At 55.9% G+C, this 15214-nt stretch overlaps 1 protein-coding gene across 1 annotated transcript; it reads right to left on the reverse strand.

Annotated features, from left to right (window-relative positions):
* Positions 1-1747: 1747 nt before the first annotated feature.
* Positions 1748-4427, reverse strand: NKX3-2 (NK3 homeobox 2). Its single transcript, XM_072861681.1, has 2 exons — positions 3775-4427; positions 1748-3310 (listed from the first exon to the last, which is right to left on the reverse strand). The coding sequence occupies exons 1-2, from the start codon at positions 4187-4189 to the stop codon at positions 2835-2837; spliced, it is 891 nt and encodes a 296-aa protein (XP_072717782.1). The 5' UTR covers positions 4190-4427; the 3' UTR covers positions 1748-2834.
* Between the last annotated feature and the right edge of the window lie 10787 nt (positions 4428-15214).

Raw genomic sequence — 15214 nt, forward strand, 5'->3', positions numbered from 1 at the left:
TTCACCTTCCCAAGTGCGTGGGGCCCTGCTCCTGCCATCCAAAACTTTCATTTTCCCAGGAGGGAAAGCGGTGGGAAAGGCGGAAGGAAATAGTTTTAAAAGAAAAGGAAGAAGAAAGAAAAAAATAAAAAAAGAAAAAGGGTTTCGGGATCGGGCCTAATAAACGTCGGTCTTCCCGCATCCGCAAAGGTCTGCTCTGAGAGCACCCTTCTCGCCAGGATCGCTGCATCTGGGGCGAGCCTGTCGCCGGCAGGATTGCCGACCCGCCCGGCGGAACAAAACCCAACCCAAAGCATTGCCCCGGGGCCACGACGACTGACGGCTGTGGGAGCACAGAGCTCGCTCCGAGCCCGCGCTGGGGCCGGGGCAGCCCCCGGGGAGCCGCCGCCGCCGCCCCTCTCCCCAGCCGGGGGTGCCAGCCTGGGTGCATCTGCCCTGCGAGGCGAAGGCAGGCAGCCCGCGGCGCGGGTTGCCCGAGCCTGGGGAGAGCGAAGTAACAGCCGGGGAGGGCCGGGGCGAGGGGGCTGACAAGGAAACAGCCCGGCCGCCTCTTGGGGCGGCTTTCAAGGACCGCGGTGGAGCAGCAGGGGCTTCCTCCGAGCCGCCCCGTGCTCGGGAGCCGGCGGGAAGCCCGTGCGACGCAGCGGGGAGGGAAAGGAGCCGGCGCCGAGGGAGAACCCGCGGCGCCCGGTCGACGCGGCCGCCTGTGAGCGGGCCCCGTAGGGCTCCGCCCGCACGGAGAAACTACCGCAGCCACCACCGGGGCCGGTCCATCCGAGCGCCGTTGCCCGGCCCCGGCCCCGGCCCCCCGGGTGGAGCTGCCCACCCCAGCGCAGGCTGCCCGCCCCGTCTGGCAGCGCTGGCCCCGGCAGGGACGGCCGCGGGACGGCAGCCGGCGGCGGGGATGCGCTGCCAGCACCGCGCCGAGGGCCCGGGCTCGCCGCGGAGGCTTTGGAGGGGATTCAGTCCAAGGCGGGAGGCTGCCCCAAGCGGCTATCGCGGTTGTGTCGGGATACAAACGGCCTCGACCGTCTCGCCGAGGACTGCGGAGCCCCATCCTGCAGCCCCAGCCGGAGCCTCCGCCCGCCCGCCCGCGGCCCCCGGCCCCGGCCTCCCCGCCAGGCTCCAGCGGCGAGAAAACAATCCGCCGACCCACGCACTTTCCCCGGGAGCTGCCAAGTTTTAAACCGACACGGCCGGTGGAAACGGGCAACTGCCGGGCCGCCCGGTCCAGCCCGCACAGCGAGGCCGCCCTCGCCCGGGAAACCGATTCGATGTCCCCCGGGCTCCTCCGACCGTACCGCATCCTCGCCGTAACCCGGGCAGCCGAAAATTAAACCAGCGATGCCCGCTCTCCGGCAGCAGCGGGGATCGCTCCGTCCTGGACACGCGTTATCAAATCGCGCTTGAGGCGCCCGGCCCGAGCCCCTTCGCCCCCTCCGCTTCCCGCGGAGGGAACCGGCCCCGGCGCTGCACGGTGCGCAGCGGCAGGGCGGCCCGGGGGACTGGCGGGCGAGACCTCTGCCAGGCCCCGCGATCCCCGGCGCCGGAGCTGCCGGTTCCCACCAGAGCCACTGCCAGCCTCCGTGCGAGTGGGTAAAGGAGGGACGTGGTCTGAACTACAGCCTGAAGTCTGCTGCGGGAAAAAAGTCGCTGGGGAAATCCGTGTCCGCTCGCAGAAACGACACAAGCGGCAGAGCTAAGTGTTAAACTAAAGTTTATAAATAATAATAAAAAAAAGTACAGCGGGTAGCTTACAAACATTCACAATTCATTTGAAGTAAATAATCTAGTTGAGTGCACAGTGCCGTTAGAAGAGAAAGGGAGAAAAAAAAAAGAAGGAAAACAAAAAGCAATGAGTTACCTTGAAAGAAAGAGACTGTCATTATATTGCTGAGCAGATCAGAAATCCCCGCCCCTGAAGGAGAGGTCTGCAGAACTGTAAAAGGCACTGATGGTATTAAAATTTCCCATTACATTGATTTCTTAAAAAGCCTGACTAGAAATATTCACATTGAATATAAAAATAATAATAACAACAACAACAACTTTAATACAACTGGAAAGTGCGAAAAATCCGTAACTCCTCCCTCCCCGAACACGGAAAGATCTCAGGAAAAAAGGAAAAGAAGAAATCGGGAGTTTTGATATAAGTCTCACCCTTTTGTGACATATTTATCCTTTGCCAGGGATCATGGAGTACAGGAATAACATGGGCAACAAGAGCAGGGGGGATCTGAAAGAGGCTTCCTTACATTCAGCACCATACAAGGCACACTCAGTTTGCAACGAGTTGGAAGACCAAGGACTCAAACAGACGTCAAAAATAATCTTCCTTACAATCCACCGCGGGAGTCCTTGATCTCTTCTGAGCTGCATTTAGTTTTGCAGGTTGTTTTTTTTTTTTTCCTCTCCTTTTTTTTCTCTCTCTTTCTCACTCCCACACAAGATCGAGTCTCTACCAATCCAAAGCGAAATAAAACAAACAAACAAACAAGAAGTCTACACCAGATACACTGACAACATGGATACCATGAACTAGTCGTGCCGAATTGCGAGAGTCCTCGGCTGGCGGGGTGGGGACGGGGTGAGGGTCGGGGCAGGGGTGGCCGAGAAGTCCTACGTTGCAAGAGGAGAGGGTGAGGAACCATCCAAATAATATTAATAATAAAAATAACAATAAAATAATAATAAATACTGTCCGAGGCACTGAGAGCTGCAGCTGGGGCTCTGGATCTGAGAAGCTGGCTGGCTGGCTGGGTGGCAGAGGGGAGATGGGTTTCCTGGCTGCCAGTGTGGGGGGGGCGGGCTGGGGGGGGATGTATGTGGGCCCCTCACTGGGTGCCGGCGGCTGCGGCGCAGGTGGACAGAGCCCACCCGGGCAGGCAGTAGTAGGGGTAGTAGTAGGAGGGCTGGAGGGAGAGCAGCGAGGGCGGCCGCAGCACCTCGCCGGGGTGGTACTGTCTCTGGTCGTCGCGCACCAGCACCTTGACGGCCACCTTCTTGGCGGCGGGGGCGGCGGCCAGGAGGTCGGCGGCCATCTGCCGCCGCTTGGTCTTGTAGCGCCGGTTCTGGAACCAGATCTTCACCTGCGTCTCGGTGAGCTTCAGCGAGGCGGCCAGGTCGGCCCGCTCGGGCCCCGACAGGTACCGCTGGTGGTTGAAGCGCCGCTCCAGCTCGAAGACCTGCGCGTGGGAAAAGGCTGCGCGGGAGCGCTTCTTCCGCGGCTTCGGCGCCGCCGCCTCCTCCTCCCCCGGCAGCAGCTTCCCGCACTTGCCCGCTCCGTCCTCCTCCTCCGGCGGGCTGCGATCTGCGGGCAGGGCGAGAGCACGGCGGTCAGGCGCCGGGATACCCACATCCCCCGCGCCCCGCTCCTCGGAGGGCCCGCACCCGCGCAGGCGGCCGGGCGCGCTCCTTGCGGCCAGCCTGCAGCGACGGGGCGGGCGGAGGCCCCGCCGAGCCGCTGCCCACCCCGCCGCCGGGACGGCCGCCGACGGCAGCCGGCGCTTCTCGCTCTCCGGTAAGCGCCGGGCGCCCTCCCGGCCTGCGGGCTCAGCCGGCAAAGGGCTCTCCCCGCTCCGCCCTCCCTCGCCCCGCGGGACCGCGTGTCGGGGGCTCTTTCCCCCGGCACAGCCCGGGGCCGTCGCACCGCCCCGCGGGGCCGGCGGAAAGCCCCGATCGTCTCCCGCTCCCAGCGCCCCCCCGCCACCCCCCCGGGGCCCTCCCGCCCTCCCCGCGCGGGTGCGGAGGGGCCGCCGGCGGGGCCGCCCCTACCTGAGACGGCGGCCGACATCTCGCTGTCACTGAGGCCGGCGGCGTCCCGCTCCGCCGCCTCCGGGGGCTGCGCCTCCTCCGCCGCCGCCGGCCGCCCCCCGCCCGCGGCTTCGGCGGGGCGGGCGCTGCCGCCGGCGCCCTCCTCCTCGGAGCGCCGCTCGCCCTCGGGGTCTTCGCTGAGCGCCGAGTCCGAGTCCCAGCCCGCCGGCGTCCGCGGGGCTCGGGCGCGGGCGGCGGCGGCGGCGGCGGCGGGCGAGGGGAGCGGCGGGCCCTCGGCGGCGCCGCACAGCCGCCAGCCGCCGGCCGCTCCCGGGGGCGGCGGCCGCCCCGCCGCGTGGCGGGCGCGCTCCTCCTTCTTGTTGAGGATGGCCTGGATGGAGAAAGGCGTCAGGGCGTTGCCGCCGCGGACGGCCATGGCCCGGCGGCGGGCGGCCCCGCGGGCGAGCAGCGGACCGCGCCGCGCCTTCAGCTGGGCGACCGCATCGCCGGCCGCGGCCGCGCCGGTGCCGGGCCCTTCTCTGCCGCCGGGAGGGCGGGCGCCAGCGGGGGCAGCCTCTCTGCGCCGCTGCCGGCCCGCCCGCCCATAGGGCCGGGGCCGCCGCGCCGCGCTCCGCCGGGCGCCGCCGCGGGTCCCTGGCGGCGCGGGCGCTGCCTCCGCCCCGCTCTGTCCCGCCCCGCGCCCGCCCTCTCCTTTTTCTCCCGGCGGCGCTGTCATCGCTCACCGCCGCCTGACAGCGCCGGCCCCGCGCCTCCCCATTGGGCAGCCCCCGCGCAGCCCGCCCGCCCATTGGCTCCCCGCCGCGGGGCGATGCGGCTCCGCGGGGCGCGCGGCGGGGCGCGCCGCGCCTTAACCCCTTGCGGCCCGCGGGGCTCCCCCCGCCCCCGCTCCCCCGCCCCCGCCTCCCCTCCCCCGCCCCCGCCGGCCGCCCCGGGCGCCGCGCTGCCGGCCGGTGCCGCCCGCGGCGGCGGAGACCCTCGGCGGGAGGGTGCCTCTCCTTGGCGGAGAGCGGCGGCTTCCAGCCGGAGAGCGGGGGGGGGTGATGGTTGCAGGGCGCTTCCCCTCTGGCCGCGCCTCGGCCGAGCCGGGCAACGGGCGCTGCAGCCCGGCGGCGGGGAAGGGTCCGGCCACGGCGGGAAACGTCGCGGGGGAACGGGAACAACGCCGCGGGCTGGCGAGCGTTTGGTGCGTGCTGCTCGGGGAGGAGCCTCGGGAAACGGCTTATTGCAGGGTCTGTCGGGGACCCCGACGCCGCGCCGGGATCGGGGCCGGGTGCGCTGCGGGGAAAGCGCCCGAAGCCCTGGGCGCTCGCCTTGTGGGTGCAAATGCAAAGTAGCCCCGACTGGTTTTCGAAAATGGGCTTTCCACTAGTTCATTTGTTTAAAAGCGCGGTCGGTTTCATATTAGGGTCGGTCTTCGGCCCATGGGGCTTTTAAAGCCCGTTTTAGGAGGGCACCTTCTCGCAGATGAAACACTGCTTTCCTCGACACGATGCTTTCCCTGAAAGAAACCGGCCCTAAACAAGAAGCTTTTAGAAGCTATTGCACGCCCGCGAATTGTATAAATGCGACTCGTTGCCAAAACAACAACGTGCCCCCCAGAATCATGCTTGCCTTTATTTCAGACATTATCGGCGTTCTCAGAGCTAACAGAAAAATCCCGGCGAGGGTATCAAGCAGGTACACGAGAAATGAAATGCCGGCGCCCCACGACCGTGGTTTTTTGGTGCTGGGGAGACGCGGCAATGTAACGAGCTGGAGCGCATCAAAATGGTACCCCCGAACTCAGCTTTGCTTCGTGAGCCGAACTGGCGGGGTGATAACCTGCTGCCTCACGGGCGTGCGTCCCCCTCCAGCGTCTCCTTACTTGAGCCCGCGGAGATGAGCGCCTGTTTGCAGTAGACCACGAAGCCACGGTAATTGATCGTCAACGACTCTGGCAGGAATTAAATGTTTTCAATCATCATTCTTACCCGGAAAATAAATTAATAAAATAAATAATCCTGCTTTCATACGCAGCACGAAGCCGGAGAGCACCTTTGCGTGACTGAACGAGAACAGGCTTTATCCTTCTGAGGAAGTTCAGCCCGTTTCAATAACCTTGCTTGGACTCACTCATTATCCTTTTTTCCCACCCACGTATTTCCCGGGAAAGCCATCGCTTCTACCACCCAAGACTTCGGTGCCACGATACACTCAGGAAATATCCAAAGGGGACTTTTTTTTTAAGAGCTGGAGGGAAATGAGAGGCGTCTGGGGAAGCTGCGAGAAATCCACTTTCGAGGAGATGTGTAGGAGGTGTAGGAAGGGTGCCCGGTGCGGGCATTTTAAGGGGTGCTAAACAGCCGAGAGATGAAATTTGGGGTGCCAGAGGAGATGCGTGGACGGAGACGTGGGGAGAAAGGAAGGGCTCCGCGCTTCTAAGGGGAAAGGCTGGAGGTGCGGGCGGCGGGAGCCGTCGTTTGGGTTGGCGGCCGGAGAGGGGCTCCGGGCACGGCGGGGACGGGGAGCTCCGGGCAGGACTGGCCGGGGCAGCTTTCCGGCGTGCGCTTCTTTTTCGGGCTCTGCTCAGGTGCGGCGGAGCGCCGAGCGGGAGGCAGAGCAGGCGGCTGCCGCGGGGCTGGGGGAGCGGGCAGAGGCTCTCGCCCCGGTGCAGCCTCCCTCCAGGCGCCGGCACAGGCAGTTTCCAGCCCGCGAAGTCCCTGATTTACAAGGTTTCGCGTCCAAGCTCTTGGAAATAGCTGCGGTTAGTTTACAATGGCTGTAGTTCTTTGCTGATTTACCCAGCTCCCTCCCTGCCACCCCCTTTTCTTTTTTTCCTTCTTCTTTTTTTTGGTTCTCTGCCCCTCTCCCGCCTCCCGGGACGATCCCTGCGCCCTCTTCCCGACCAGAAAACTACTGTTTGGGGGAGGAAATGCCTGGGGAGGAGGCCGGGAGGAGAGCGAGCAGCAGCGGGGGTAAGGCGCAGGGGAGCGACGGAGGGAGGCCGGGCAGGGCCGGCGGTCCCGGGGCTGCGGCGGCCGGGGGCCAGCTGGGTGGTCCCGCCGCGCCCGCCCTCCAGCCCCGCCGGGGGAGACGGGCAGCGGGAGGGAGGGAAGGAGGGAGGGATGGGGGTGAGAGCGGCGGCCCGGCATTGCTCTGCGCTGGCCGCCCGGGTGGAGGGCTCGCAGCCGGCTCCCGGCCGCCCTCAGCTGGGGCAGCACCGGAGGGCAAGGGCTGCCCGGCCACGGCGGGCGGCGGGCGCAGGGCCCCATCCGAGCGTGTGCGGGAGAAACCGGGCGCAAACCCTCCCGGCAGGAAAAGGCTCGGGGAGGGGCGGGAGGAGGCAGCGGGGTGGGCAGCCGAGCGGGCAGGGCAGCGCCTGAAACGGGGACGTCGGCGGGGGCACGATTTCCACCTTGCCCCCACGCCTGATAAGGGCTCCGCACCCCCCATTCCCCGCCGTTTGGAAGCAGGCGAAAACCATCTGTTGCGCCGTATCCGCCGTTATACAGACGTGTCCTACACCGCAGGAAACCCCAGACCCCGCCGTGCCCCGTAACTGCCTCTCCCGGCGCCCACCGGAGACCCCCGCTCTTTACCCGCCAGCCCGCCCAGGAGCGCGGCCGCCGCCCCTCGCCCGGCCGTTCCCGACCGGCGGCGGCGGCGGAGCCGGCCCGCGCTGCCGGCAGCCGGGCTGCCCCACCTAGAGGCGTCCCCGCCGCACTGCCCGCCGCGGCCGCCCCTCGGGGCCGGGGCGTCGGCCGCGCTGCCCAGCCCTGGGCGCCCAGCGGGGCCGTGGCGACGTCGGGGGCCGGGGCGGGCCAGGGCAAGGCCAGCCGCTGCGGGGACTGGTGCAAAGGCACAGCCCCGGTGCCCTGTCCCGGTATCCGGTGACGAACCGTGGCGCGGGCCGGGAAAGCGGGAGCGGAGCGTGCCTGGCCGCAGCGTGAGGTGGCTTCTTGCAGGCACCTGGGACGCCTTTCTTTCCAGGTGTGAGGAAACTCGCTCACAGAAGCACTGGGCATAGTGCAGGGAAGGATGTGTCCTGCCTCTTGGGCGTCTTGTGAAAGCACCAGATTAACACGTGAAAGCGCACACACGCGTGAGGAGGGTGGCAGCAGAACCTTAAAAGAGCCCTTGTAAAGAGCACACACCACATGACGTTGTACAAAAAGCCTGGATGGTCCCTGGGTGGGAGTAGCTCGCACTGGGAAAAGCAAATGCTATAACCTTTCCTTCAGGGTAGGATTTGCCCACGCTGGGAAATTAATTAGTGATGGGGCCCCGTGTGCCGGCTCTCGGGCACCCCCGAGCCCTTCTCAGCTCTGAGGCAGGCCAAAGAGTTTCATGGCCCAGGGCTGCCCCACACTGTAGCCCTCGTGGCAGCACTTCCCAAAGCCTGCATGGGGTTAATACCTCTGCCATACCTAATCAGAGGTGGTATTTTTTCCCCAGGCAGAAGCTGTCTCCCCAAACATGTCTCTAACTTGCCTCCTGATATCCATACAGAGATGCAAATCCTTGCAGAGTCTCCTGCTGGGTCTCCCAGGGGCTTAGGTGGAAGATGGCAATGGGACAAACAGTGCTTCCTCCTACAAGGAATTTTCATCCCCTGTGACTCTGTTGGTGATGGGCAAGATTTGGTTCATGGTTTTTACCTCAACTATGCTCCTCTCTGGCTGCGCAGCAAAGGCACGTAAACATGTCTGGGACAACTCGCTGGTTTTGCAGGAAAGTCTCAGGCCATCTGCTTTTGAACAGGTTTCGACTCAATTTCTTAAATAATAACAGTCTATTGCCAAGTAAATGTAACCATAGCTGCACAGTAGGTGACAGCTGTGCATCTCTAAAGTAAGTTCTGAGCAGGATTCCCCCCTGTGCTTTCGGAGGGACCTCGCGTAAGTAACTGCTGCAACACTCAGCCTTCAAATTGCTTTTTAGAGTTGACATCAGGATCCTGTGTTGTTGCTGAGCTGTCAACTGTAAGATGCTTATGGACTTCAGTGAGAGGATATACCGCGTACAATTAAGAGAAAAATCCAAATGATTTTTAGAATTAAACTGAATAATAAACCTGGAGAATGTGCAAATATAATCCTGACAATGAGAAGTTTAATCTTACTGACTTGACAACCTCTTAGCAAATTAGCTCAGTAGGTTTTAATAGCTGGTTTGCAATCCCCTTCTCTGCTCATATTCCTTATATGGGGAAAAGCCCGTGTCCTTTAAGGCTGCGAGGCTCAAACACAAACATTCCTATAGGAGTTTACAGCCAAACTGAAAGAAGCGCCTGAATCTTGCTGGTTGCTTATATACAGTGACACCATTTGGCCCAGTTTTATTGCTCAGAGCTGCTGTTTCTGGGAAAAACAACCCAAATCTCCCTCTTGTTGCTTCATCTTTATGATAAAAAGTGAAGATTGAGCATGCAGACTACCAAGCACGAAAACAAAACTACCAACGTTTCATTTCACCGCATGGCAGTTTTTTTCCTGAATTATTCCTCCTCGCAAGACCCTGAAAAGGAAAAGACATACAGACTATCTAATCATCACGCCCCTGAGAAAGAGTGAAGATGTATGGCTGTTTCCTCCGCTTAGTGCCAGGAGGTCACTAGCTGCGTACGCATTGAGAGCCCTGTCCCACAACTGCGTTCAGAGGAGACCGTCTTTGGAAATAAATCTTCTCTTTGACTCTTTCCTTATTTTTATGCTAGGTTTCCTACGACCCCAGTAAATGGCTATATATTCCTCATCTTCTGATGTATTTATCTGTAGGATAGAAATACAACCTGGACAAGATTAACTTGATTTTAATAAAAAGAAAACCTGCATAGACAAATGGCCAGATGCATCTCGTAGTCATTAATTAAAGCTTTTAAATTTGTCTGTGAAATAAATATCGTGATATTTAGCTTTCTATCTGTTTCAAGCAATTTTAAAAGGAGGGGGTAGCCTATTTATTTGCACTTTTTGATAGAAAAATTGAAGTAGAAACAGATTGAATGACTTATGCCAAAGTAATATATGGGTGTGTTGTCTGTACAGTTATCTGGTCCATCTACTTGTTCTGCATTTTTCCTTATTATTTCCTAGAATATTTTAATGAATATTCACCATATTACAGTATATGTCTTTGCTGTGTGCAAGTCTCTACGCTTTTAAGAACACTCATAGCACAGATTAATCATTTGATGTTTATTTGGTACAACATCATATGAAGTCCAGGTTTCCTTTACCATCGCTCCTCAATCTATAAATAAGTACTAACCTTTCCTACTTTTTGTTTGAAATAGTTGAGCTCACTTTTCACGTATGATGGACTAACTTGGTAATTAAATCAATGGCTACATTGGGGTAACATTTAAATATTTTTATTGCTTCTGACACTTAGGTAAATCAAGTAAGCCTGCCGGCCTCTCAGGATACTGGAACTGTTTACATTTATAAAGTGATTTCACATCTTTGTCTAAGAGTCACATCTTTATTGATAGCAAGTCAACAGTCATTTTGTATTAATTTTTCTATCGCTTTATTATTCATATCAGGAGTAGACACCCATCAAAGGTAATATGTGGGAGTGTTTGGGACTTATCTGTCATAAATTTACACAGATCACCAACTACTCAAAAATTTCAGAATTTGAGATCAAGGACTCATTTGTTTCACATCCTCCTCACACTGAATAGAAGTCTAAACTGTGGAGATAGGACGTGGCATTTCTGTGCATGTCTTGGGCGGTCTCTTGTGTGCAGTGCTGGCTGTCGGGGCGCCTGCTCGGAGAAGCAGATCCGACTCAGGAGCTCCAATACTGGACTCTGGTGCCCCAAACACGATGTGTTGCAGAGATGAGAATTGTGGTATGTCTGTCCTGTTTTGGATCCAGGCGTATGCAATTAACTTCATGTGTCTCAAGAGAAATCAGAGGTGTGAGTTCACCAGGTAATTGCACAGGGCGCTTGGTCTGGTCCCTCAGGTTAGACCGAGCATCTCACTCCATGGTAGCTCCATTCTCTGAAGGGACACCAGCCTCCCTGAGAGCATTTTGACACCTCTGGTGGAAAGCAAGGCCCCCAGCTCTACACGCTGTGTGACAGAGGAGTCCATGCCTGCAGCGGCCTTGGTGGCCTTGCCGCAACCCATGCCAGATAACCCGTGGTGGAGCAGCCAAGCCAAGCTGTTTGAGCACAGAGACCTTGGATCCAGTGTTGGGTTTATGAAGTTAGGGCAATTAGCAGGTTCACTGTGTGAGTTGTTTCCACTGGCAATGGTTTTGTATGTACAGCGACTGTACATTTCATCTGAACACAGCTTTTACGTTAAATCACTAGTTCTTTTGGCTTGCTCAGTGAGAATACAAATACTTACATGAACTTCACAAATAAATTAGTGACTCTGTTTTGTTCAGTTCACATGCAAATTTAATTGGCTGCCTGAAAATTAGCAAATGTGCCACAAGTTGTCTGCAGGCAATACAGATATTGTTCATATTTTCTGTGTGTATCTTAGAGAATAGAGACTTTGAACATGTCAATTATGGATGACTGCAAATATGCACCCTGTCTTGTCCTTATGACACTCATTCTCTCCTCTCAGAACTCCTGTCTTCATTAGCGTTGTCTTCGCCTAAATTTAGAGATTCTGAGTTACAGGTTGTCTTCTCCTGCGCATTGTTGTGGTGTCGAAGGGAGCACAGCCTGAGTGGGTTCTCAGGGTATTCCTGTCATAGAAGTAGCTATTTCTTTAATTTGTTAGCCAGACACATTTTGGGATTTAGCTAACAGAAGAAAAAAATATTAAGGCAGGTGACAAAGAATAAAAATGTGTAATGTGGCAAAAGCAGTTTGCACCCTATTCATTACATAAACAAGAGTAAATGAGATGGTTGAAGAAGTCTCCAGTACTAAAGGATACCTGTGACTTAATGGAAAACTCTTGTGATGTGAGAGGGACCAGATATGCGGGTAGACAAAATGTCAGTTATAAATCCCTTGGAAAACCAAGAAAGTCCTTTTATATCTCCAGAAGTTTTTTCACAACAAAAGGATGCAGAAATCTCCCTGCGAGCGAAACGGGGAAGGCAAAGGAGTGTTGGCTGGAAGGACATTTTGGTAATACTTTCAAGATGGTAAGTTGTGATTTCCTGCAGTATGGATGAGGTTGTTGTTGGCAGGAGGAATGAGAGCTTTCTGCTCTCCCTGCTTGGGAAAGAGGGTAGTGTGTGGTGTGGCCTTCTGGTGCTTTATAGTTTTGTCTGTATTTTATGAGAGCTGATTAAAACCCACACACTTTTCTCTATACACTCAGTGTTCCAGCTCCATGTAGGACCACTGTAGGCTGCTGCCTGTAGGAAGCAGTAAAACCTGGTCTTCAGCCAAATATGCTGCTATCAACTGTCTTCCCATATCTCTGGAAGACTTCTGATGTAGCTATATTTCTTTCACATACTGTACACTTTGTGCAACACCTCTGTGTCACAGGGACTCCTTTTGGGAAGGGTTGTGCAGGGGAATGTGCTATTTTGCATTAGACATGCTCCCTCATCAGGAAATGCAACTCTTAACAAAGCGTTATGCTTCGCAGCTCCAAAAAGAAGCCTGCAGTATAGTCTTCCGCAAAATATGCAACAAAGTCCTTGTGGTCTAATCTCCTTGTGCTGTCATGATGATTGTCTGGTTGGCTGCCCACCCCAAACAGGAATAGTATATATGCACTTTGTTCGGTTGTGCTCCTGTTGATACTCATATCTCTGACTTTGCCCATAGTTATCATGGAGGGGACAAAAATTGTCCAAAGGCAAAGGAACTTCACAAACAATAATAATTCATTCACAGGGTTTCATTTAGCTATTCTAGTGGCTCCTCAAGAGCTAACTGTAGGAAATCGCTGCGGCCATAAGGTGTGTTGACCCTGAAGCCCTGAGAACTGCTGGCAGACTCTGGAAGAGCGGCAGCACCTTGGAGAGAAGAGCTGACATCCCTGCAGTCTATGGGGGCTATGGCAGTACCTGGCATGGAAGAACTTCCACCTTCCTACCACGAATGCCTTGCTTCTTGGTTTGCATTTGGCCAGGTGCACTACTACAGCTCCTAGAGCTACTCTCTAATACATGGTGACTTTAGAGAAGCAGGCCTGGGCAGGTCACGTAACTGCTTTGGTATAAGGTAGCAGCTGCTTTTGTGAAGAGCATATTAAATGTCAGAACACGTAGATAATGAGAGAGTGAGATCCTTTCAGTGAGGAGAAGACAAGACTACCAGCTGTGTAGCTGAAAAGTAGCCTGTCATCCACAAATCAATGTCATGGTAGGAGTCTGTGCATTGCTTCGTTTCAAACGCCATAGCCCTTTGGACATGGTATGTGGTAGTGGTGTTTCTCATGAACATCTCAGTGCCATACTCTTGCATTTAATAAACTCCTTTTCAAAAAGTGTTGATTCTGAGCCTCGTGGTAAGACCAGCTTATGAAAATATTGTGATGTTACTGGCTGCAGCTGGCTTTGATACGCATCCCTTATCATGTGCCCTGTGCATTTTCTCCAAGATGCAGAGTGTTTGATGATTTCCTTCAAGAATAGGCTTTATTTTCCCACCTGCTGGCTCAGCTGGTGTTGGATGTTGACTCTGTCCCAGTTCTTACTTGCTGGGTCCTGGGAGCCTGAAAGGTGATTCCAGTCACATCAAAGTTAACTGCAAAAAATGAGGAATAAGGATGGCTAATGAAAAGGGGATTATAATTGCTCTAATTGGTATTTTCACAACTTCTCTTACCAACTTTACTCTCAGCGGCTAGTAAGAGTAAATGTAAAGGCCCCTTAGACTGTGTCTAACCTGATGGATGTCAGTAGGTCCATGTACTTTTGCCATCCACAAAACTTCTTGGTCATGGCAAGAAGATTGAGCGGAGGGAAAAATGGAGCTGAAGGAAAGACTTTTGAAGAAATAAAAGGAGGACATGGGCAGAGGGAGAGGTCAGGGCCTGCCCGATCCAAGAGTATGCAACAAACTGATGAGGGGAAGGAAAGGAAAGGAAAGGAGGAGAAGAAAGGAAGGGAGAACTGAGAGCTGAGAGGTACCTTGTGAGGGAACCGGAGGGCACAGGATGGGAACAAACGGACGTTGAGCAGCGAAAGACAGGTCAGATGAGAAGTAAGGATGGAGGGAATTAGATCGGCAAAGTTAGGAACAGGGGGCTGGAAAAGAGAGAAATGGGAAGGTCTGGGCAAGGTACCTGTGACTGGAATGGATAGCTTCTAATAAACCTCCAAATCTTGTTCCTCAAGAAGTTCAATGTACCTATAAACACAGGCCCATGTTATATGGAATTCAATAGGCATATATTGTATCTGCAAACATAACACTAGATGGATTGAGACCTATGTATGGTATTCTATACAGTATATTCATGGATATAGAGTTGAAAAAAGGTATTCTTCCTGAAACTGGTGACATCCTGCCTGTGCTGATCTGTGCAGCGCAGCAGCTCAGGAGGAGCTGGTGGACGGGCAGGTCAGCACGTCCAGGCAGCGGTGGCCCCAGGACCGTCGCATGCCAGCCCCTCCTTGCTCCTCTGTCGAGCCCTTATGGGTCTGGTCTAAACTCCCCCCGGGCTCTGGGTCCAGGCAGCGGCAGGAGAGGGGTCGTGCCTGTGCGTGGTGTGTGTGTGCACGGTGCACACTGTGCTACCTGGCAGGCACCAGTTGCCATCTAGTGGCTATTTTAGGACTATCTGTGCGTGGGAAACAATTTTTTTCCAACCAACCTGCAACCCAGCAATTGGTTTCCTCGAGAAGATTTGCACGATTTGCCCTCCAAGGCCTCCTGAGCGACTTGCACAGAAACAAAGGGTCTGATGCACGTAACGGAGAACGTGCTGCCCTTTCTGTACCATGCACAGAGTCCGGTCTTGCCTTGCAATCAGGCAAGTTACTCACCTGCTTTCTAGGTGTGGATTTTGCAGGAGGAGAAGGCTGGGAAAGTCTCAAAACCAGCCGAGTAAGACCTCAGCCCTGCTGGGAAAAGGCTGGCTCCCTTACTGGCAAAACAGCAACGCTTCCAAGGAGTTCAGCAGCACCAGGATCTTTACCTCTCGCGTGTAATGATTCTGGCCCCTAACAGATTATTGGAATATGCTGAAAGTTTTTCTCATTATATTTCAGTATATTCATCCTTGCCAGATCCCAACCGGCCCAAGACATGGTATTCTAGCTGTTGGGCACGCATAGAGCAAATATTGGCCCAATTGATATGCTGCACTTTGGCTGCACACCATCTCTCTCCCCTGGTCAATAAAAATTGAAGAGCTGGTGCAGATGGACTGTTTCAAGTCTGATGCCCTTGAGCGAAAACAAAAGTAATTGGACTTCCTTTCCTTTTTTAAAAGCTGCCAGTCACTTTCCCATTCTTTCTTTTTTTACAGAAGGAAAGAGGTGATAAAAGCTGAGAAAATTTGAGAAAGGTGCG

Source organism: Ciconia boyciana, chromosome 5, assembly GCF_034638445.1.
Source record: "Ciconia boyciana chromosome 5, ASM3463844v1, whole genome shotgun sequence".
In the NCBI taxonomy this organism is placed as follows: domain Eukaryota; kingdom Metazoa; phylum Chordata; class Aves; order Ciconiiformes; family Ciconiidae; genus Ciconia; species Ciconia boyciana.

Bases quoted from the DNA above. Each gene is read 5' to 3' on its own strand.
- NKX3-2 (XM_072861681.1), bottom strand. From the start codon at position 4,189: ATGGCCGTCCGCGGCGGCAACGCCCTGACGCCTTTCTCCATCCAGGCC. The intron at 3,311-3,774 runs GTAGGGGCGGCC...CCCTGCCCGCAG, and splicing joins GATGTCGGCCGCCGTCTCAG to ATCGCAGCCCGCCGGAGGAG.